Here is a 24,475-nt window from a genome sequence, read left to right as displayed (position 1 = left end):
TAAGAAAATTATAGTTGATAACTCCGCGGACTTATACATAATAAGCGTTTCTACACTGAATAAAACTATTTTTTATAACCTGCTCCACAATGTGCAACATGGTATTATAAGTTAGTGCATATGTTTGCAACACCGAGAAGAAGACAAGATAAACACATGGTTTCTTTGGCAATAATGCTCAAGACCAGCTTTTGAGTCGATCTAGCCATGTCCGTCTATCCGTCTGTCTGTCTGTCTGTGAACACATTTTTTATGATGAAAGTCTAGGTTGCAGTTTTAGTCCAATTAACTTAAAATTTGGCTCAAGTATGTGTTTTAGGTCAGAATAGAAACCTATTGATTTTGGAAGAAATCAGTTAAGATTTAGATATAGCTTCCATATATATGTTTCGCCCGATATGTACTTATATGGCTGTTGAAGCCAGAGTTTTTCTCTGATGTGCTTTAAATTTTGTAAAAGGAGTACAACTGATAGTGTCGTAAAGTGTGCCAAATTTGATTGCAATAGGCTTAGATTTAGATATACTCCCATATATAACTTTCGTCTGATTTACACTCATATAACCACAAATACCAAAGTTTTACTCCGATTTACTTGAAACTTTGCACATAGAGTAGAACTGACGTTCTGGATATGCATATCAATTTTTTGTTGAAATCGGTTCAGATTTATATGCAGAACTGTCTAAAATATTTGCAACCACTCTTCCAGTTGAAAATAAACCGAAATTATAATTAAAATAAAAAAGTTAAAGTTTTTGTAACTCTCGATGATAAATTTTGATAGTTGATACTATAGCCATGCAGTTTGATTACTTCTGTCCAACTTCTTGCCTTTGGTTTGAATTAAATGGTCAATGATATCCTATCGTTCGTGTTAGAGAACATAAGCCTTTTGTAAATATTTAATACCAATTTTTCGTTTTACAATTTTCCAATGGTTATTTTATGACGCTCATATTAGGCGACTGAGCAGGCCAGTCGAACACCCTCAATTTTTCATCGGAAATCCATTGTTTTACCTCCTTAGAGGTGTGCTGGAGGTTATGATCGAGCTGAATAATCCATGCAGACGCCATTGCTTATGGCAATATCACATGGGGCAAAATTTTGACTTCCGACAGCATAATACCCTCGACTCTATAAATAGGGCCAATAATTGTCCAGAAAACCACCCCCAGACCATAAGTTTGCATCCACCATGATTGACGGAACTTTTTGTATTACTTGGATTAAGACTTCCCTTTCGGCCTTCGTAGTAAACTTCTACCATCCGAACAATCCACAATAAATTTTAATTCGTAGGAAAATATAACATATATCCACTGCTCCTCGGGTCATTAAAGAATTTTTTGTAAAAATTGAAAATATTTAAAAGATATTATAGATAGTTTTTATTTTCGGTAAAAATATATTTTTCTTTAACATTAAGAAAGAAAATGATAATTCATTTATTTTGCAAACCCTTCATTTAAGAACATCCATGGAAATGAAAAAGGCGAACGGCACAGTATCGAAATCCTCAAAACTCAATGATCACCACTTTGAATGCAGTGTTGCCAGGTATTTTTTGATTCTTCCCCCCAAATCTTAAGAAAAAAACCCCTAAATTGGTCTAGACTTTTTTTCAAAAACCCCCAAAAATATTAAGTATGTAAATAGTACAAAAACAGACCCAAAATTTCGTTAAAAATTCTTGTAGTGATACACTTTAAAAAATAAATTAAACACAAATATATAAACTGAAAGAAGATTTTTTTCTGAGGAACAAAATTTTAGAAAGAATAAGTTTTTTTATGCTAAACATTTTCTTTCGAAGTAAATAAAAATCATTAGATAAAATCATTACACCACTTGTCACAAATTCGGGTTCGATTCCTGCTTCGACCGAACACCAACAAGTTTTTCAGCGGTGGATTATCCCACCTCAGTAATGCTGGTGACATTTCTGAGGATCTCAAAGCTTCTTTAAGTGGTTGCACTGCAATGTGAAACGCCGTTCGGACTCGGCTATAAAAAGGAGGTCCCTAAGTGAGTCTATGTGAGCCTGATACATCGGGCTGCCACCTAACCTTGTTTTTAATAGTATCAAATATTAAAAATGCCCCTTCAACAGATGCGTTTAAACAAGAATGTCATTGCATACTTGCTTGGGTTGACTTCCCTTATTTTTTTCTGAAAATTCATGCCAGAATTGTTCCAAATTTTATTGAGAATTGCTCCACTTTATTAGATCTAGAATATTTTTTTTTACCCCCAAAAATCCACCAAATAAATGTTACCCCTAAAAACCCCCTAAACGTGTAAAAAACCCCTAAATTTGGGGGGAACCCCCCAACCTGGCAACACTGTTTGAATGTTTAATTTCTCTAAACTTTGACATTTTTTGTTGTCTCTCGAGAGCTTATTTTATCTGAATAGATATATGTGTATAATTTAGCTAGAGATCGCTAGATGGCACACAAGTATAAAATATATAAAATATAAAGCATAGCATGGGGAGGTTTTATTCATATATGTTTTTGATACTAGATGTCTCTGAGGTGTAATTGGAGCGATTGAAATGTTTGCATCCACAATCGAATTACTTGGGTTGCAGTAACACTTGCCAATGGCAAGGTACCTTAAAACTTTCTAACACCGTCATCTAAATTGTAAGTTAGTCCATATGTGGTATATATTAAATTATAAAAAGGCCGATTAAATAAGTATATAATTCAGTTTGACAAAATTTTCTATAGAAATAAAATTTTGACAACATTTTCTATAGAAATAAAACTTTGACAAAATTTTCTATAGAAATAAAAATTTGACAAAATTTTCAATAGAAATAAAATTTTGACAAAATTTTCTAAAGGAATAAAATTTTAACAAAATTTTCTATACAAATAAAATTTTGACAAAATTTTCTATACAAATAAAATTTTGAAAAAAATTCTATAGAAACAAAATTTTGACAAAAATTTCTATATAAATAAAATGTTCAATTTCAATTCAATTTCAATTTCTATAGAAATAAAATTTTGACAAAATTTTCTATAGAAATAAAATTTTGTAGAAATAAAATTTTGACAAAAATTTTTGTAGAAATAAAATTTTGACAACAATTTTTGTAGAAATAAAATTTTGACAACATTTTCTATAGAAATAAAATGTTGACAAAATTTTCTATAGAAATAAAATGTTGACAAAATTTTCTAAAGAAATAAAATTTTGACAAAATTTTCTATAGAAATAAAATTTTTACAAAATTTTTTTATAGAAATAAAATTTTGACAACATTTTCTATAGAAATAAAACTTTTAAAAAATTTTCTATAGAAATAAAATTTTTACAAAATTTTTTATAGAAATAAAATTTTGACAACATTTTCTATAGAAATAAAATCTTGACAAAATTTTCTATAGAAATAAAATTTTGACAAAATTTTCTATAGAAATAAAATTTTAACAAAATTTTCAATAGAAATAAAATTTTGACAACATTTTCTATAGAAATAAAATGTTGACAAAATTTTTTATAGAAATAAAATTTTGACAACATTTTCTATAGAAATAAAATCTTGACAAAATTTTCTATAGAAATAAAATTTTGACAACATTTCCTATAGAAATTAAATCTTGACAAAATTTTCTATAGAAATAAAATTTTAACAAAATTTTCTATAGAAATAAAATTGTGACAAAATTTTCTATAGAAATAAAATTTTGACAACATTTTCTATAGAAATAAAATTTTGATAAAATTTTCTATAGAAATAAAATTCTGACACAATTTTCTATAGAAATAAAATTTTGACAAAATTTTAGATAGAAATAAAATTTTGACAAAATTTTAGATAGAAATAAAATTTTGATAATGTTTTCTATAGAAATAAAATGTTGACAATATTTTTTATAGTAATGAAATTTTAACAAAATTTTCTATAGAAGTAAAAATTTTGACAAAATTTTCTATAGAAATAAAAATTTGACAAAATTTTCTATAGAAATAAAATTTTGACAAAATTTTCTATCGAAATAAAATTTTGACAAAATTTTCTATAGAAATAAACTTTTGACAAAATTTTCTATAGAAATACAATTTTGACAACATTTTCTATAGAAATTAAATGGTAACAAAATTTTCTATAGAAATAAAATTTTGGTAGATTATTTTTGGCTCGAGTGACAACCATGATTATGAACCGATATTGACCAATTTTTGTGTGATTGGTGATCGGATATATATATATATAACTATAGACCGATATGGACCAATTTTGGCATGGTTTTTAACGGCCATATACTAACACCACGTTCCAAATTTCAACCGGATAGGATGAATTTTGCTCCTCTAAGAGGCTCCGGAGGTCAAATCTGAGGATCGATTTATATGGGGGCTATATATAATTATGGACCGATATGGACCAATTTTTGCATGGTTGTTAGAGACTATATACTTACACCATGTACCAAATTTCAGCCAGATCGGATGAATTTTGCTTCTCTTAGAGGCTCCGCAAGCCAAATCTGGGGGTTCGTTTATATGGGGGCCATACGTAAAAGTGAACCCATATGGCGCATTTGCAATACCATCCGACCTACATTAATAACAACTACTTGTGCCAAATTTTAAGTCGATAGCTTGTTTCGTTCGGAAGTTAGAGTGATTTCAACAGACAGATGGACAGACGGACATGCTTAACAGGTTGGCTGATAAGTCCCCGGTCTAACAAAGAAAAACACATTTTTTTTGTCAAAATTCGTTTTTATTATTCAACGTAGTTCCCTTCAAGAGCGATACAACGATTATAACGACCTTCCAATTTTTTGATACCATTTGGTAGTACTCCTTCGGTTTTGCCTCAAAATAGGCCTCAGTTTCGGCGATCACCTCTTCATTGCAGCCAATTTTTTTCCCTGCGAGCATCCTTTTGAGGTCTGAGAACAAGAAAAAGTCGCTGGGGGCCAGATCTGGAGATCTGGCCCCAGCTTCCCCACCCACCAGATCCGGTGGGTGGGGAAGCAATTCGAAGCCCAGTTCATGAATTTTTGCCATCGTTCTCAATGACTTGTGGCACGGTGCGTTGTCTTGGTGGAACAACACTTTTTTCTTCTTCATATGGGGCAGTTTTGAAGCGATTTCGACCTTCAAACGCTCCAATAACGCCATATAATAGTCACTGTTGATGGTTTTTCCCTTCTCAAGATAATCGATAAAAATTATTCCATGCGCATCCCAAAAAAAAAACAGAGGCCATTACTTTGCCAGTCGCTGTCCACTCAGCCGACTGTCGATTGGACTCAGGAGTGTAGTGATGGAGCCATGTTTCATCCATTGTCACATATCGACGGAAAAACTCGGGTATATTACGAGTTAACAGCTGCAAACACCGCTCAGAATCATCAACACGTTGTGGTTTTTGGTCAAATGTGAGCTCGCGCGGCACCCATTTTGCACAGAGCTTCCGCATATCCAAATATTGATGATTGATATGACCAAGACGTTCCTTTGATATCTTTAAGGCCTCTGCTATCTCGATCAACTTCATTTCACGGTCATTCAAAATCATTTTGTAGACGTTTTTAATGTTTTCGTCGGTAACCACCTCTTTCGGGCGTCCACTGCGTTCACCGTTCACCGTCCTCCGTGCTCATTTCACCACTCTTGAATTTTGCATACCAATTAATTTTTATTGATTTCCCTGGGGCAGAGTCCGGATACTCATTATCAAGCCAAGTTTTTGCTTCCACCGAATTTTTTCACTTCAGAAACAGTCCATTTTCACATTTTCACAATAACAAAAGTTGCTTCATCTCTATCTTGACTTACAGACGTCAAATTTTGACACGAATCATTTGAAGGTTGGTACTGTATAAAATTAATATGCATTTAATACTAGCGACGCCATCTATGTGTTAGACCGGGGACTTATCAGCCAACCTGTTAGATCGACTCAGAATTAGAGCAATATTTCGATGTGTTACAAACGGAATGGCAAATTTAATATACCCCAATCCTATGGTGGAGGGTTTAAAAAGAAGTTACTACTTTCACACGAACATTCGTAAACTCCAAAAATCATTTAGATTACTTAACCAAACTCACATAAGAAAATTTGATCCTACAAAAGACAACTGAAGTAATTTTCCATCTCAAGTGATATGGACAGCTGTGGCCGTTGATGGCCGCTTTACAATTGCTTTCATCGAGCTTTGCGTCAAAGTAAATGCGATTTATCATCGGGAGAACAATACTCGGCACATAAAGGGCGTTTAAACCAAGAGTGGCTAAATAATCATATGGTGTACAAAAAAAAAACGCGTTGCCAAAAACGTAGTGAAAATGTTCTTTTTGGATCCGGAAATAGTCCAGAATTGGTGATGAATTTAACATGGGCTTGTCATAAGATGGATGTCCACCGTTTCAACAGCCCTTGTATTGAATTTGCATCACTTCTTAAGGTGTGATCCCAATTCAGTGTTTTGGATGTGAATCAAAAAAATTAGTGATATATTCCCACAAAAAAAAAAAAAATATATATATATATATATATATATATATATATATATATATATATATATATATATATATATATATATATATATATATATATATATATATATATATATATATGTAATTTTTTACAATTTTTAATGCATGCTAACACTTGTCCTAAATGTTTGATCTCAAACATTTTCAGGAATTCGCCATAGTTCAAGAACGGATTTAGAATCTTTTTTCGAAAAAATTTAAAAAATAAGAACGTCCTGCTTAATTAAAATAAAGAACAGCTTTGGGAGGATATTTTTTGAAGTGCTCTTAAAGTTGTGCCTTTAGAACGATTTCCAAATTTTTTTTTGCTGGACAGCAAAGTCGCCTGATGCCAATACCATTTATAGGGGAGAGATGAGGGCAAACAAATATGCCAGTTTGGACTAATGAACCAAAATGATTACATTCGTGCAGCTTGTAATTTGTTTTTTGACCGACTCTGAGCGAGAGTCAAGGCAAAGAATTTTATAAATTCTAAAATTTATATTACTTCCACACATTTTTGTCATTTGAAACAATAGAAAATATATTCACACAAAAATGGCAGTACTTCGTATCAATTTCCCTGTAATAAAAATCATTTTGTTAAAGTTCTAAAGGTACGGTCACACTAGACAAATATTTAATAGAAATATAAAAATAATTTATCGATACAGTCAAAACAGCAAACATATTTGGTATATAATATTACGATCAGGGCTGTGGAGTCGAGCCAATTTTGCTCGACTCCGACTCCGACTCCAGCATTTTTCATCAGCTCGACTCCGGAGTCGACTCCGGGTAATATAACTAAATCTCATTTTAATACCACTAATTTGTAGTTCTATTGTGGGGGTACCCTAAGTGAATCGATATAAAGTATCGTATTTATTTATGTGTGCAAAAAAAGGTCTTCATTTCACATTAGATGCCAATTGAACTCTATATTTCAAATTTAGGGCAATGTGTAATAAATAAAATAATGATATAAAAACCCATCATAATATGAGAAGATACCAACAGTATATGTATTGGTGGACCAAAATTATTGATACTATCTCAAATCCTTTAAATTTGTTGCGAGCTATATAAAGGTTTATATTCCCATATGCATGAATTTGAATCTGAATCGATTTAGACAAAATTGTATATACTTCTACAAAATCTATTACTTAAATTTTAAATCTAAAGTTTTGGGACGTAACACAATTTTAAGAAAAAATAAAAATGCAAGGAAAGTCTAAAGTCGGACGGGCCGATTATAATATACTCTGCACAATTTTGTGTTTAGATCTACATTTTGATAAAATCTTAAATCAGACTTCTACAAAATCTCGGGCAATATTTGGGAAATATTTATAATTGTTTAGACAATTTCGCAAAAATGCATTTATGATTCATTCATTGAAAAATTTGAAAATTTGAGTCATTTCTACAAGTTTTCGACTTAGCAGTGAGTATCAGTGAGCATACAATTTTGGAAAAAATTTTGTCTAGTAAATAAAATTTTGCAAAATTTTCTACAGAAACAAAATTTTGACTAAATTTTCTATAGAAATACAATACTCGGCACATAAAGGGCGTTTAAACCAAGAGTGGCTAAATAATCATATGGTGTACAAAAAAAAAACGCGTTGCCAAAAACGTAGTGAAAATGTTCTTTTTGGATCCGGAAATAGTCCAGAATTGGTGATGAATTTAACATGGGCTTGTCATAAGATGGATGTCCACCGTTTCAACAGCCCTTGTATTGAATTTGCATCACTTCTTAAGGTGTGATCCCAATTCAGTGTTTTGGATGTGAATCAAAAAAATTAGTGATATATTCCCACAAAAAAAAAAAAAAATATATATATATATATATATATATATATATATATATATATATATATATATATATATATATATATATATATATATATATATATATATATATATATATATATATATATATATATATATATATATATATATATATATATATATATATATATATATGTAATTTTTTACAATTTTTAATGCATGCTAACACTTGTCCTAAATGTTTGATCTCAAACATTTTCAGGAATTCGCCATAGTTCAAGAACGGATTTAGAATCTTTTTTCGAAAAAATTTAAAAAATAAGAACGTCCTGCTTAATTAAAATAAAGAACAGCTTTGGGAGGATATTTTTTGAAGTGCTCTTAAAGTTGTGCCTTTAGAACGATTTCCAAATTTTTTTTTGCTGGACAGCAAAGTCGCCTGATGCCAATACCATTTATAGGGGAGAGATGAGGGCAAACAAATATGCCAGTTTGGACTAATGAACCAAAATGATTACATTCGTGCAGCTTGTAATTTGTTTTTTGACCGACTCTGAGCGAGAGTCAAGGCAAAGAATTTTATAAATTCTAAAATTTATATTACTTCCACACATTTTTGTCATTTGAAACAATAGAAAATATATTCACACAAAAATGGCAGTACTTCGTATCAATTTCCCTGTAATAAAAATCATTTTGTTAAAGTTCTAAAGGTACGGTCACACTAGACAAATATTTAATAGAAATATAAAAATAATTTATCGATACAGTCAAAACAGCAAACATATTTGGTATATAATATTACGATCAGGGCTGTGGAGTCGAGCCAATTTTGCTCGACTCCGACTCCGACTCCAGCATTTTTCATCAGCTCGACTCCGGAGTCGACTCCGGGTAATATAACTAAATCTCATTTTAATACCACTAATTTGTAGTTCTATTGTGGGGGTACCCTAAGTGAATCGATATAAAGTATCGTATTTATTTATGTGTGCAAAAAAAGGTCTTCATTTCACATTAGATGCCAATTGAACTCTATATTTCAAATTTAGGGCAATGTGTAATAAATAAAATAATGATATAAAAACCCATCATAATATGAGAAGATACCAACAGTATATGTATTGGTGGACCAAAATTATTGATACTATCTCAAATCCTTTAAATTTGTTGCGAGCTATATAAAGGTTTATATTCCCATATGCATGAATTTGAATCTGAATCGATTTAGACAAAATTGTATATACTTCTACAAAATCTATTACTTAAATTTTAAATCTAAAGTTTTGGGACGTAACACAATTTTAAGAAAAAATAAAAATGCAAGGAAAGTCTAAAGTCGGACGGGCCGATTATAATATACTCTGCACAATTTTGTGTTTAGATCTACATTTTGATAAAATCTTAAATCAGACTTCTACAAAATCTCGGGCAATATTTGGGAAATATTTATAATTGTTTAGACAATTTCGCAAAAATGCATTTATGATTCATTCATTGAAAAATTTGAAAATTTGAGTCATTTCTACAAGTTTTCGACTTAGCAGTGAGTATCAGTGAGCATACAATTTTGGAAAAAATTTTGTCTAGTAAATAAAATTTTGCAAAATTTTCTACAGAAACAAAATTTTGACTAAATTTTCTATAGAAATACAATTTTGACAAAATTTTCCATTGGAAATCAAATTTTGACCAAATATATAGAAATAAAATTTTGAATAAAATTTTTATAGAAATAAAATTTGGGAAAATTTTTTTATAGAAATAAAAGTTTGAAAAAGTTATCAGCAGAAATACAATTTAAAACAAAAATTGTGTAACAAACACAATTTTGCAAATTTTCTATAGAAATAAAATTTTGCAAAATATTCTATAGAAATAAAATTTTGACTACATTTTGCATAGAAAAAAATATTTCTATAGTAATAAAATTTTGAATACACTCTTTATACCAGTGAGTATCAATGAGTATCAGTAAAACAAATTTGAGAAAATTTGTTATAGAAATAAAATTTGACAATTTTTTCTTATAGAAATAAAATTTTGAAAAAATTATCAATAAAAAAACAATTTTAGAAAAATTTTTGTGTAGTAAATAAAATTCTGCAAAATATTTTACAGAAACAATATTTTGACTAAATTTTCTATAGAAATAACATTTTGGCCAAATTTTCTAATAAAAAAATCTATTACTATAAAATTTTGGCAAAATTTTCTATAGAAATAAAATTTTGGCCAAATTTTCTATAGAAATAAAATTTTGACCAAATTTTCTAATAAAAAAAACTATTACTATAAAATTTTGGCAAAATTTTCTATAGAAATAAAATTTTGACTTAAATTTTTATAGAAATAAAATCGTCAATAGAAATAAAATTTTGAAAAAAATTTTTGTGTAACAAACAAAATTTTGCAAAATTTTCTATAGAAATAAAATTTTGCAAAATATTCTATAGAAACAAAATTTTGACACAACTTTCTACAGTCATAAAATTTTGACAAAATTTCCTATAGAAATAAAATTTTGACTAAATTTTCTATAGAAAAAAATATTTCTATAGTAATAACATTTTGAATAAATTTTTTATAGAAATAAAATTTTGACAAAATGTGCTATAGAAATAAAATGTTGACAAAATTTGATATAGAAATAACATTTTGACAAAATTTTCTATAAAAAACAACTTTAAAAACATTTTCTGTCAATATTCCACATATGTATATGGCCTTAAAATAAAATTAAAAAAAAATTATTTCGATTGTTCGAAATATTTGAAATAAATTGATATGGGCATTAAAATGGATCGATCCAGCCCATCTGCTAGTCTAACATTCTAAGAAACATAAAAAGATAGCCGTAATTTGAAGTTGATTTTCATTTACAATCATGCTGTACATTGATCGAATGAATAACGCAATGGAAACTAATTTGCGTAAAAACTTGCTTAGTTACAAAAATGTGAAGTGTTTTAAAAAATTTGGTTTAGCCGGAGTCGGAGTCGAGCAAAATTTTTACGACTCCGACTCCGACTCCAGCAAAATCTTCAGACTCCGACTCCAAGACTTCGACTCCGACTCCGGCTCCACAGCCCTGATTACGATATTAGTGCTTTCCACAAACGGTATCTAGATATTTCGAAAATGATCCTGGAAAAAAAGTTTGACTCTCATTTTGATCAAATATTTGCCTAGAGTGACCATACACCTTGGATAACATATAACGTCGTCATATGATGAGCATGTCAATTGACTTTCGGATACAAACTATTTTTTTTCTAAGAATAAAATTTTGTAATTAATCAATAGTTCGAATGAGTATGACGATGATTTGATTTCGGTGGCCATAGGCAAACATGATTTATTGAACACACATTGCATGGAAATTATGGCGATTTTCTTGAATGACTTGATTAATATGCTAAACATGTTGTACTGAAAACACAATGATCGAATTGCATTGCTACATTACAAAACTCGTGAATTTTTCTATGCCATTTAGCTCAATTGAATTACAATCAGATTTCCGAGATTATTGAATAAATTTTCATAAATATTAATTTTATTGTACACATGCAAGTGAAAGCTTTAATGTCAATAATATTACATTGTATTAGTACACTTTCACATGTTTTTATGTACTATTTTTTGCTTAGTATATAGTAAAACACCAGAAATATTAATATTATTGATGTAGAACTATTGTTTGAGTCAATCAATCTATTTAAACTTGGTGGTCCGTCTGTTCATTTCGTTGCTATTGGCGCGATTGAAGTCACAATTTTTATTCGATAAATAGCAGTTTTTACAATTAATGACCATTTTTCATTTTTTAGGAAAAAAGTGAAAATGACAAAAATAGTCTTTACAGATGTCATAGGGTTTGAAATTTTTGAGATACTTGTGTTTTTTTCAGAAATGTTTTCGGAGGAGTTCCACCACCTTTACAATGGAATGTGCATAATACCCCGAAGTTGTATTGGGCACGAAGTGTGCAAATGTCTCTGTGTATTTCAGCAGTGTTACCGCTGAGAAGTTCTAAAAAAGCGTCACTCGTCATTTAAAACAAGTAAGGAAAGTCTCAAGTCTAAAGTCGGGCGGGGCCTATACCCTGCACCACTTTGTGATCTACATTTTCGATACTATCAGAAATCCTTCAAATTTGTTGGGTGCTATATATAAAAGTTCAAGTTCCCATATACATACATTTAAATCGGAACCGACAACATATTTAAGGCTTCTAATGGACAATATATTTAAGACTTCTTAGAAAATCTATTGACTTCAAATCTAAGTCAGTTAATGCCCTAGGGTGGAACACAATGTTAGTAAAAAACAAGTAAGGAAAGTCTAAAGTCGGGTGGGGCCGACTATATTTTAGAAAAATATTTAGAAATTGCAGTCATTTTTACAAGTTTTCGACTATGCAGTGGCGATTTTATAGGAAAATGTGGGTATTTTGGTCATTTTTTATCGAAATCAGAAAAACATATATATGGGAGCTACACGCATAGAAAAAACATGTTTGGACATGGTTGTCGCATCCATTTAATGCTTATATAGAGTATGTAATTGTCGCGAAAACCATGTATTTTGTCTTTGTAAAAATAGTTTTCGAGCGGAGAAAAATGTATGGTGGCAATAAGCATTTAAATGGTTCTTAAATGCCGCAAACATGTTCTATTATTTAAATGATAGAATTTGAGACCATTACATGGTCGGGAAAATCATGTACCTGGCCATTCAATTTTTTTACTTTTTTGCAGGGAAAAAAGTATTTTTATAGGTTAAGTATAGACATGTCTAGAACCATTACATGGCCATAAAGACCATTTACATTTTTTTCGTGACCATTTAATTTTTTAACTTTTTTCCAGCGAAAAGAATTTTATAAAAACATTGAGCATGTACACACGATTTTCATTTTGCGCGTTAGTCGTGTGTTGATTGTTTCTTGGAATGGACGGAGAATACGGATTTACTGTGTTTTGTGTTAATTTATTTATTCAGAAGTGACACTTGGTTTTATGTGAAGACAAAAAAGGAAAGTGTAATTGAAAAAATGTACCTGTTTTTTGTTCTGGATTTTGCTATATGGTATCATTTATTTTTATTTGCAGTTACATGATGTCTGCGTTTGTACATTTGATGGGCACGATGTAAATATGGAATAATTACTTATTGTTGAAATTGAAATAAAATAGAGTGTGTAAAAATATATGATGTTTGCTTGAACGGCATTATAAATACAAATAAACAATGAATTAGTTTATAAATAAATAAAAACAAATAAATAAAGTTATTTTTGTGTTTTCTTTTCTCAAGTGGCGTCCTTTTTTCAACGATGAAAAAAGTTTTTTCATAAAGATCAAAACATTTTAGGTTGTGACCATGTTCTTTTAACTAGAAGAAAAACATTTTGAATAAATATCATAACATTTTAAATCGTGACCATTGTCTTTTCATTCAAACAAAATTCTTTTTATCAATATAATAACATTTTAGATGAGGACAATTACATTTTTCTTAGAACCATGTTCACTGATCCAACATGGTTGCAGGTTAAAATGTTACATGGTCGCCGCAAAAATAGCTCCTATCATATTATTTTGCTCTTCGAATAGGATTGTGACAATCATGTTTCTTCTCTGCGTGTATATCTAAATCTGAACGGATTTCAACAAAATTTGGCACGCATAGCAACAAAGCTTCTACTCCTTGTGCAAAATTTCAACTAAATCGGAGTAAAAACTTGCCCTCTATGGTTATACGAGTGTCGAATCGGGCGAAAGCTATATATGGGAGCTATATCTAAATCTGAACCGATTTTAACTAAATTTGGTACGGACAGTCAGAATGTTAATTCTACTTCCTGTGGAACATTTGAAGTAGGTTAGGTTAGGTTAGGCGGCAGCCCGATGTATCAGGCTCACTTAGACTATTCAGTCCATTGTGATACCACATTGGTGAACTTCTCTCTTATCACTGAGTACTGCCCGATTCCAATGATAAGCTCAATGACAAGGCACCTCCTTTTTATAGCCGAGTCCGAACGGCGTTCCACATTGCATTGAAATCACTTAGAGAAGCTTTGAAACCCTCAGAAATGTCACCAGCATTACTGAGGTGGGATAATCCACCGCTGAAAAACTTTTTGGTGTTTGATCGAAGCAGGGATCGAACCCACGACCTCGTGTATGCAAGGCATGCATGCTAACCATTGCACCACGGTGGCTCCAAAAAAAAAAAAAATCAAGTAAATCGCAGTATAGGATGGGCCACTGTGGTCATATGAGTGTAAATCGGGCGAAAGATATATATGGGAGCTCTATCTAAATCTGAACCGATTTCAATCAAATTTGGCACACTAGACTATAGTACCAATTGTTCTTTTTGTGCAAAATTTCAAGTAAATTAGGGTAAAACTCTGGCTTCTGAGGCCGTATAAGTCCATATCGAGCGAAAGATATATGTGGGAGCTATATCTATATATAAACCGATTTCAATCAAATTGTGCACACTTGACTATACCGCCAAGTGTTATGTTGGTGCAAAATTTCAAGCAAATCAGGGTAAAACTTTGGATTCTGGGCCCATATAAGTTCATATTGGGAGAAAGATATATATGGGAGCTATATCTAAATCTGAACCGATTTCTTCCACAATTAATAGGGTTCTATTCTACCCCAAAACAGAAACTTGTGCCGAATTTGAAGTCGATTGGACTAAAACTGCGACCTAGACTTTGATCACAAAAATGTGTTCACAGACAGACGGACGGACAGACAGACGGACATGGCTAGATCGACTCAGGGACCCAACCTAAGCATTATTGCCAAGGACACCATGTGTCTATCTCGTCTCCTTCTGGGTGTTGCAAACATATGCACTAACTTATAATACCCTGTTCCACAGTGTGACGCAGGGTATAACAGGTTGGCTGATAAGTCCCAAGTCTGACACATAGATGGCGTCGCTAGTATTAAATGCATATTATTTTTATATAGTACCAACCTTCAAATGATTCGTGTCAAAATTTGACGTCTGTAAGTCAATTAGTTTGTGAGATAGAGCGTCTTTTGTGAAGCAACTTTTGTTATTGTGAAAAAAAAATGGAAAAAAAGGAATTTCGCGTTTGATAAAATACTGTTTTCTGAAGGGAAAAATACGGTGGAAGCAAAAACTTGGCTTGATAATGAGTTTCCGGACTCTGCACCAGGGAACTCAACAATAATTGATTGGTATGCAAAATTCAAGCGTGGTGAAATGAGCACGGAGGACGGTGAACGCAGTAGACGCTCGAAAGAGGTGGTTACCGACGAAAACTTCAAAAAAATCCACAAAATGATTTTGAATAACCGTAAAATGAAGTTGATCGAGATAGCAGAGGTCTTAAAGATATAAAAGGAACGTGTTGGTCATATCATTCATCAATATTTGGATATGCGGAAGCTCTGTGCAAAATGGGTGCCGCGCGAGCTCACATTTGACCAAAAACAACAAAGTGTTGATGATTCTGAGCGGTGTTTGCAGCTGTTAACTCGTAATACACACGAGTTTTTCCGTCGATATGTGACAATGGATGAAATATGGCTCCATCACGACACTCCTGAGTCCAATCGACAGTCGGCTGAGTGGACAGCGACCGGTGAACCGTCTCCGAAGCACGGAAAGACTCAAAAGTTCGCTGGCAAAGTAATGGCCTCTGTTTTTTGGGATGCGCATGGAATAAGTTTTATCGATTATCTTGAGAAGGGAAAAACCATCAACAGTGACTATTATATATCGTTATTGGAGCTTTTGAAGGTCGAAATCGCGGCAAAACGGCCCCATACGAAGAAGAAAAGTGTTGTTCTACCAAGACAACGCACCGTGCCACAAGTCATTGAGAACGATGGCAAAAATTCATGAATTGGGCTTCGAATTGCTTCCCCACCCACCGTATTCTCCAGATCTGGCCCCAGCGACGTTTTCTTGTGCTCACAGGGAAAAAATTTCGCCGAAACTGAGACCTATTTTGAGGCAAAACCGAAGGAGTACTACCAAAATGGTATCAAAAAATTGGAATGTTGTATCGCTCTTGAAGATAACTATGTTGAATAATAAAAACGAATTTTGACAAAAAAAGTGTTTTTCTTTGTTAGACCGGGGACTTATCAGCCAACCTGTTAAATATTACAGTATGTAAATTAAATGTGGCAGAGTGTGACAAAAATGTTGCACAAAGATGTAAAAGATATGGCATTTAATGACAAAAGTATCTTCAACATTGTATCGCATTTAGTAAGATAGCAAAATTCCCTTAATGTCATTTTGCATTTATTGCTTTTAGCCATATTGGTCAAAAAGTCAGGTGCAAGAACAGTCAACATGTCCTAGAGGGGAGCTAAAAAAAGTTTGGGCTGACATACAATCATACTGCATGAATTCTCAAAAGTTGAGAATATTGATTCTGATTTTGATGACTTGAGATGGATTGGAGTACCTGTCATATTATAGTTGATTACATTGTATTCCAATACACTAAAAGAGTTTACTTGGATCTAAAGATTTTTGACCTTCCCTAAAAGATATTGGTATTGATTTCGAGTCAAAGATGCGGCTTCAGACGTTTTTAGCGACCGATCTGGCCTTAAATCTAGGATCAATAAACTTAAAATTAGAATACAGGTCTTATTTAACGAATTTTCATTCCCTTTACGAGGTATCCCAGCAAAAAATTTGGAAGTTTTTCCAAAGGCACAACTTTAAAAGCACTTCCATAAGATGCACTTCCAATGATGTTTTTTATTTAAACTACCCAGGAAGTTATTTTCATTAAATTTTTTATAACTTGTTTTTTTTTCATATTTTAATAGGTAATTTTAACTTTTTGTGTTTCAAATAGGTTAAAAACAGAATAAGAATTCATAAAATGGTACAAATTATTTAAATTTTGCCGAAAAAAAAAATGTGAAATCCAATCTGAAAAAATTGTCAATTTTTGAAAATATTTGAGGTCAAACTTTTCAGACAAGCGTTAGAATCCATTAAAAATTATAAAAAATTATTTATACGGCAAAATATAACAGAATTTTTTAATTTACATCCAAAACATTGAATTCGGATCACACCTAAAGAAGAAATGCAAATTCAGTGCAACGGCTGTTCAAATGGAGGACTTCCGTCCAATGACAAGCCCATGTTAAATTCATCACTTCTGCGTCAATTTTGCACCATTTCCGGATCCAAAAAGAACATTTTCATTACTCTTTTGGAGACGCTTTTTTTCTGGGATATTAAGAAAGGTATTCGTGTACGAACAAACGCTATTTAAAAAATTCAAATTGTAACGGATACTTCAAAGTAAAAAATTCTTTCTTAATTTCCAATCGACTTCTTTAATATCACAAAAATATTTTGTACAGTGTAGTATTTTAAAAAAATTTTACTGTAAAAGTTTTACATTTACCATAAAAAAAACTTTGTAGTTAGATTAAATATAGTGGCAGCCCGTTATTTTAGAACCACTTAGGCTGTTCATTCCATTGAGATATCACAAGTGATGAACTCTCTCTCTCTCTCTTATCAATGAATGCTGCCCAACTCTATGTTTAGCTCAATGACAAGGGACCCCCTATTTTTAGCCGATTCCGAACGGCGTTTCACATTATGGTGAAAACACAAACCATCAATACTTACAAAGTTACTCGAAATTGGTAAATTCTTTGGTTTACGGTCATAATATCGGCTCAACATGACCTGAGCTCTGTCTTAAGCTGGTTTTAAGGATTTGTTTGTTTTCTATCACATACTTTATAAATTGGTAAATTCTTAGGTTTAGGGTATCATAGAGGGAGCCACCGTGGTGCAATGGTTAGCATGCCCGCCTTGCATACACAAGGTCGTGGGTTCGATTCCTACTTCGACCGAACACCAAAAAGTTTTTCAGCGGTGGATTATCCCACCTCAGTAATGCTGGTGACATTTCTGAGGGTTTCAAAGCTTCTCTAAGTGGTTTCACTGTAATGTGGAACGCCGTTCGGACTCGGCTATAAAAAGGAGGTCCCTTGTCATTGAGCTTAACATGGAATCGGGCAGCACTCAGTGATAAGAGAGAAGTTCACCAATGTGGTATCACAATGGACTGAATAGTCTAAGTGAGCCTGATACATCGGGCTGCCACCTAACCTAACCTAACCTAGGGTATCATAATATCGGCTCTACCTGACTCGAGCTCTGCCTTAAGCTGGTTTTAAGGATTTGTTTGTTTTCTATCACATACTTTATTATCACTCATTCAAGAAACGACGCAAAAAACATTTAAACTTAAGCCTTCCAGTTGGACCATTTCTTGATTTCAGCATACAAATTATTGCCAGGACATTCAGTGGAACCAACTTGACGATGACCATACAAAGTGTAGTTGGAGGCAACATAACCTTGAGACACCAACCAAGCAATCAATTCCTTAGCCTTGGAGATTTGAGTAGCAGTGGGAGTGTAATCATTGTAGTTACCAATGAACATAATACCATAGGACTTGCTGTTCCAGTTGGTGGCATGAGCACCCAAAACACCAGCACCACGACCCTCATAGATGTTGCCATCGGCACCAATACCATAGTTATAACCGATATCGGCCCAACCTAAAGAGTCCATGTGATAGTCTTGCATGTTACGCATTTGAGCACTACAGGTGGCCTTGGTGTTGCAGTAGGCACCAGCCGAGTGATGGATGACAACATAGCTCAAACCCTTGGCCAAGGTAGACTTGGAAGTGGGGGCACGGCCACCCCATTCCGATTTGCTAACAATGCTAATGCCCGAAATGCCAGAGGCAACTAAAAAGATTTGTAAAACAAATTTTGAAAATTTTATTTTTCAGAATTTCATTTCGAACTTACGACAGAAAAGAGCCAATACAGCTAAGAAAGCTTTCATTATTGTGTTCTGTAGAATGCTATAACGTTTATGATGAGTATTTTCGAAATGCCTTGATTTAAATATCAATCAACGACATCGTTGGTGAATAAAGAAATGTTTTTGTTTTGTTTTTATTTATGTTTTTTTTTTTGTTTTCTAATAATTGATAGCCAATATGCCAATAGCAATAAGTTTGGTGATGGTGATATTGTTTTTGGGATTTACTTTAATCAGCCATAGATTGTCTTTCTTCTAGATTACTTGCAATCGCAGGAATGTTTATTTTTTATTTACTGCAAAAGCTTTTGGAGTATTTACATGGCATACCCTGGTTATAAGAAAACTCATCTGATTTCTTTGGGTGTTTCCCAATTTTCTCGGAAAAGGCTTATCTTGGAAAAGGAAAAATTAGTTGCTACTAAAAAAACAAAAAAAAAAAGTTTTTTTTTGGATCCAATGAATGTGATCTTCCAAGCCAAAAAAGACAGATTTTTAAAATAAATAATTTTCTTAGGGCGCTACTTAGTGTTAACTTCAAAGTATAACATGTTTTCCAGAGTTGCAAAATCCTCAAATCTTTAGCTTATGGTTGAGGATGTTTTATCTTTAATCCAAAGATTCAATATACCAGTAAATGTACAGATTGTGTTTCCTTAATCAAATATGCCTTTCTTTACTTTAAGGACATTTTGCCTTAAACCCGCTTTGTACCTGAAACTTGCGTTGGGATTGAATACAAGATGGGCATGGTAACAATACCCCAAGGTGGTGAAATGCCGAATGACTCATCTGAAAAACAAAACTAATCACGATACTATCATAGATAACGATAGGAAACACAGCGAGTGGTGTTCCCCCAATATGATTGATACGAATAAATATGTCAATTAAATAAATAAAAGGAAAATCTGAAATGATTATGTATATCTTGATTGTCCGAAAAAAAAAAACATCTGGAATATCAATGGTTGAAATTTTTGATGAACGGTTGGACTTTTTGAGTTCGCGGGGTTTTTAAAGTTCCTTAGCATGGTTTATAATGACTCATTTTGGAATGAGTCATTTAATCTTCGTATATATACATGGGGAAAAGATCGAAAAAAATTTGGGGTTCCCCAACATTGTCAACCGATAAAGGAAACAAAGAATTCAAAAGCTTAAGTATTCGATTAATTGTATAAAAATATAGCATATTTTTAGGAACTTCTATATATAACAATGACAATTCGACATGTTTTGGCAACACTAAAAATTTGCTAACGGGGTTTTTTTTTGTAGAAATTAACGGAGTGGTACCAAGAGTAGGGATGCAAAAGTCGAATAGCGACTTTCCGACTAATCTACATTTTGTCAAAAAACAAGTGAAAAGTCGAAGTCAACTTTTTGTAATCTTGAATTCGGTCAGCAAATCTCTCATTACCAAATTATCTTGGGGGTAACTTAGTTAACTTAAAGAGAAATTGTGAACACGCCCCCCTTGTAAACAGCGAAGTTTGCTAACAACAAATATTTTTGGCAGTAAGATGGGCTATCATTGACGTACCTAGGGGGATGCTGGGGGGCGTAGGTACGTGGTAGTAATCAGACAAATCTGATGAATGGCAACGGAAACTATCCGTTGGTGAGAAGTTATTATTTCCAAACATATGGAATTGCTGGGAGTTTGCTAAAATACTCTGGTAACCACTTTTTATACCCTCCACTATAGGATAGGGGATATACTAACTTTGCCATTCCGTTTGTAACACATCAAACTATTGGCCTTAGAACCATGATTGCCACTCGTGCTAAAAAGAATCTACCGAAATTTAAAGAAAATCTTACCAAAATGTACCAAATTTAAAAAAAAATCTATTTCTATAGAAATTGCTGTCAATTTTTTATTTCTATAAAAAAAATTTTCAACATTTTATTTCTATTTTGTTAAAATTTTATTTTTATTTTGTCAAAATTTTATTTCTATAAAAAATCTTCTCAACATTTTATTTCTATTTTGTCAAAATTTTATTTCTATTGAAAATTTTGTCGAAATTTTATTTCTAAAGAAAATTTTGTCAAAATTTTATTTCTATAGAAAATTTTGTCAAAATTTTATTTCTAAAGAAAATTTTGTCGAAATTTTATTTCTATAGAAAATTTTCTCAAAATTTTATTTCTATCGAAAAATTTCTCAAAACTTTATTTCATTTGTTTTGTTTTTTTATTGTTGGTTTGTTCTTCAATCCTATTTGTTTTTTTTATCTCAGCTTAAAACCATTGCGTTGACTAAATTACAAGAGTTGCTTAACCAACAGAAGAAAAGTATATTTGTCGAATTTATTTGGGCAAAGCCCTATGACTGCAAGATGGTGGGATGGACAGCCGTTTCGGAATTACCACATTCCTCGACAGCATCCTCTACTTGCAGCAAAACTATGAACCAATTATAAGAATAAATTCGGGCAATTTACTAAACTCTATATAAATTAGACTCGAACTTCCCGAAAAAGGTTTTCGACAGTCGGCTTTACCTAAAACAAATTTTCCACTTTCAATCTTACAGTCATAGGGCTTTCCTCAAATAAATTTGGCAAATATACTTTTCCTCTGTTGGTTAAGCTACTCTTGTAATTTAGTCAACGCAATGGTTTTAAGCTGAGATCAAAAACAAAATAAAAAAAAAATATTTCTAAACAAATTTTCTCAAATATTTATTTCTAAAGAAAATGTTCTCAAAATTTTATTTCTAAAGAATATTTTCTCATAATTTTATTCTGTAGAAAAATTTCTTACAAATATATTTCTATAAAAATATTTCTCAAAATTTTATTTTTAGAGAAAATGTTGTCAAAATTTTATTTTTATAAAAAATTTTGTCAAAATTTTATTTTTTCAGAAAATTTTGTAAAAATTTTATTTTTATAGAAAATTTTGTAAAAATTTTATTTTTATAGAAAATTTTGTCAAAATTTTATTTTTATAGAAAATTTTGTCAAAATTTTATTTTTATAGAAAAATTTGTCAAAATTTTATTTTTATAGAAAATTTTGTAAAAATTTTATTTTTATAGAAAATTTTGTCAAAATTTTATTTTTATAGAAAATTTTGTCAAAATTTTATTTTTATAGAAAAATTTTTCAAAATTTTATTTTTATAGAAAATTTTGTCAAAATGTATTTTTAGAGAAACATTTGTCAAAATTTTATTTTTATAGAAAATTTTGTCAAACTTTTATTTTTATAGAAAATTTTGTAAAAATTTTATTTTCATAGAAAATTTTGTCAAAATGTAATTTTAGAGAAACATTTGTCAAAATTTTTATTTTTATAGAAAATTTTGTCAAAATTTTATTTTTATAGAAAAATTTGTAAAAATTTTATTTTTATAGAAAATTTTGTAAAAATTTTATTTTTATAGAAAATTTTGTCAAAATTTTATTTTTATAGAAAATTTTGTCAAAATTTTATTTTTATAGAAAACTTGTAAAATTTTAGTTTTATAGAAAATTTTGTCAAAATTATGTTTTTATAGACAAATTTTTCAAAATTTTATTGCTATAGAAAATGTATTAAAATTTTATTTTTATAGAAATATTCGTCAAAATTTTATTTTGATAGAAAATTTTGTCAAAATTTTACTTTTATAGAAAATTTTGTCAAAATTTTATTTTTATAGAAAATTTTGATTTTATAGAAAATTTGTAAAAATTTTTATTTTTATAGAAAATTTTGTAAAAATTTTAGTTTTATAGAAAATTTTGTCAAAATTTTATTTGTATAGTAAGTTTTGTCCAAATTTTGTTTTTATAGACAAATTTGTCAAAATTTTATTGCTATAGAAAATGTTGTCAAAATTTTATTTTATAGAAATATTCGTCAAAATTTTATTTTTATAGAAAATTTTGTCAAAATTTTATTTTTATAGAATTATTCGTCAACATTTTATGTTTATAGAAAATTTTGTCAACATTTTATTTTGATTGAAAATTTTGTCAACATTTTATTTTGATAGAAAATTTTGTCAAAATTTTATTTTGTCAAAATTTTATTTTTATAGAAAATTTTGTCAAAGTTTTATTTTTATAGAAAATTTTGTAAAAATTTTATTTTTATAGAAAATTTTGTCAAAATTTTATTTGTATAGAAAACTTGTAAAATTTTTTATTTTTATAGAAAATTTTGTAAAAATTTTAGTTTTATAGAAAATTTTGTCAAAATTGCATTTTTATAGAAAATTTTGTTTTTATAGACAAATTTTTCAAAATTTTATTGCTATAGAAAATGTTATTAAAATTTTATTTTTATAGAACTATTCGTCAAAATTTTATTTTTATAGAAAATTTTGTCAAAATTTTATTTTGATAGAAAATTTTGTCAAAATTTTACTTTTATAGAAAATTTTGTCAAAATTTTATTTTTATAGAAAATTTTGTTTTATATAAAATTTGTAAAATTTTTTATTTTTATAGAAAATTTTGTAAAAATTTTAGTTTTATAGAAAATTTTGTCAAAATTTTAGTTTTATAGAAAATTTTGTCAAAATTTTATTTGTATAGTAAGTTTTGTCCAAATTTTGTTTTTATAGACAAATTTGTCAAAATTTTATTGCTATAGAAAATGTCAAAATTTTATTTTTATAGAAAATGTTGTCAAAATTTTATTTTTATAGAAAATTTTGTCTAAATTTTATTTTTATAGAAAATTTTGTCTAAATTTTTTTTTTTATAGAAAATGTTGTCAAATTTTATTTTTTTTTTATTGCTATAGAAAATGTAAAAATTTTATTTTTATAGAAAATGTTGTCAAAATTTTATTTTTATAGAAAATTTTGTCTAAATTTTATTTTTATAGAAAATTTTGTCTAAATTTTTTTTTTTATAGAAAATGTTGTCAAATTTTATTTTTGTAAAAATTTTTGTCAAAATTTTATTTCTATAGAAAATTTTTTCAAAATTTTATATTTATAGAAAATTTTGTCAAAATTGTATTTTTATAGAAACATTTGTCAAAATTTTATTTCTATAGAAAATTTTGTCAAAATTTTATATTTATAGAAAATTTTGTCAAAATTGTATTTTTATAGAAACATTTGTCAAAATTTTTATTTTTATAATAAATTTTGTCAAAATTTTATTTTTATAGAAAATTTTGTCAAAATTTTATTTTTATAGAAAATTTTGTCAAAATTTTATTTTTGTAGAAAATTTTATCAAAATTTTTATTTTTGTAGAAAATTTTGTCAAAATTTTTATTTTGATAGAAAATTTTGTCAAAAT

At 30.0% G+C, this 24,475-nt stretch overlaps 2 protein-coding genes across 5 annotated transcripts in view; one reads left to right on the top strand and one right to left on the bottom strand.

The window, feature by feature from the left end:
* The window catches only part of LOC142220845 (uncharacterized), a 175,657-nt gene that overhangs the window by 140,271 nt on the left and 10,911 nt on the right, over positions 1-24,475 (top strand). The gene's annotated exons all lie outside the window — the stretch shown is intronic.
* Positions 18,558-19,352, bottom strand: LOC142220851 (peptidoglycan-recognition protein SC2-like). The gene is made up of 2 exons (XM_075290230.1): positions 19,203-19,352; positions 18,558-19,139 (listed from the first exon to the last, which is right to left on the bottom strand). Exons 1-2 carry the CDS (start codon positions 19,237-19,239, stop codon positions 18,625-18,627), a joined length of 552 nt encoding a protein of 183 aa, XP_075146345.1. The 5' UTR covers positions 19,240-19,352; the 3' UTR covers positions 18,558-18,624.

This window comes from Haematobia irritans, chromosome 1, assembly GCF_050003625.1.
Source record: "Haematobia irritans isolate KBUSLIRL chromosome 1, ASM5000362v1, whole genome shotgun sequence".
In the NCBI taxonomy this organism is placed as follows: domain Eukaryota; kingdom Metazoa; phylum Arthropoda; class Insecta; order Diptera; family Muscidae; genus Haematobia; species Haematobia irritans.
This window is presented reverse-complemented; position numbering and strand designations above follow the sequence as displayed.

Bases quoted from the DNA above. Each gene is read 5' to 3' on its own strand.
- LOC142220851 (XM_075290230.1), bottom strand. From the start codon at position 19,239: ATGAAAGCTTTCTTAGCTGTATTGGCTCTTTTCTGTC. The intron at 19,140-19,202 runs GTAAGTTCGAAA...AAATCTTTTTAG, and splicing joins TGTATTGGCTCTTTTCTGTC to TTGCCTCTGGCATTTCGGGC.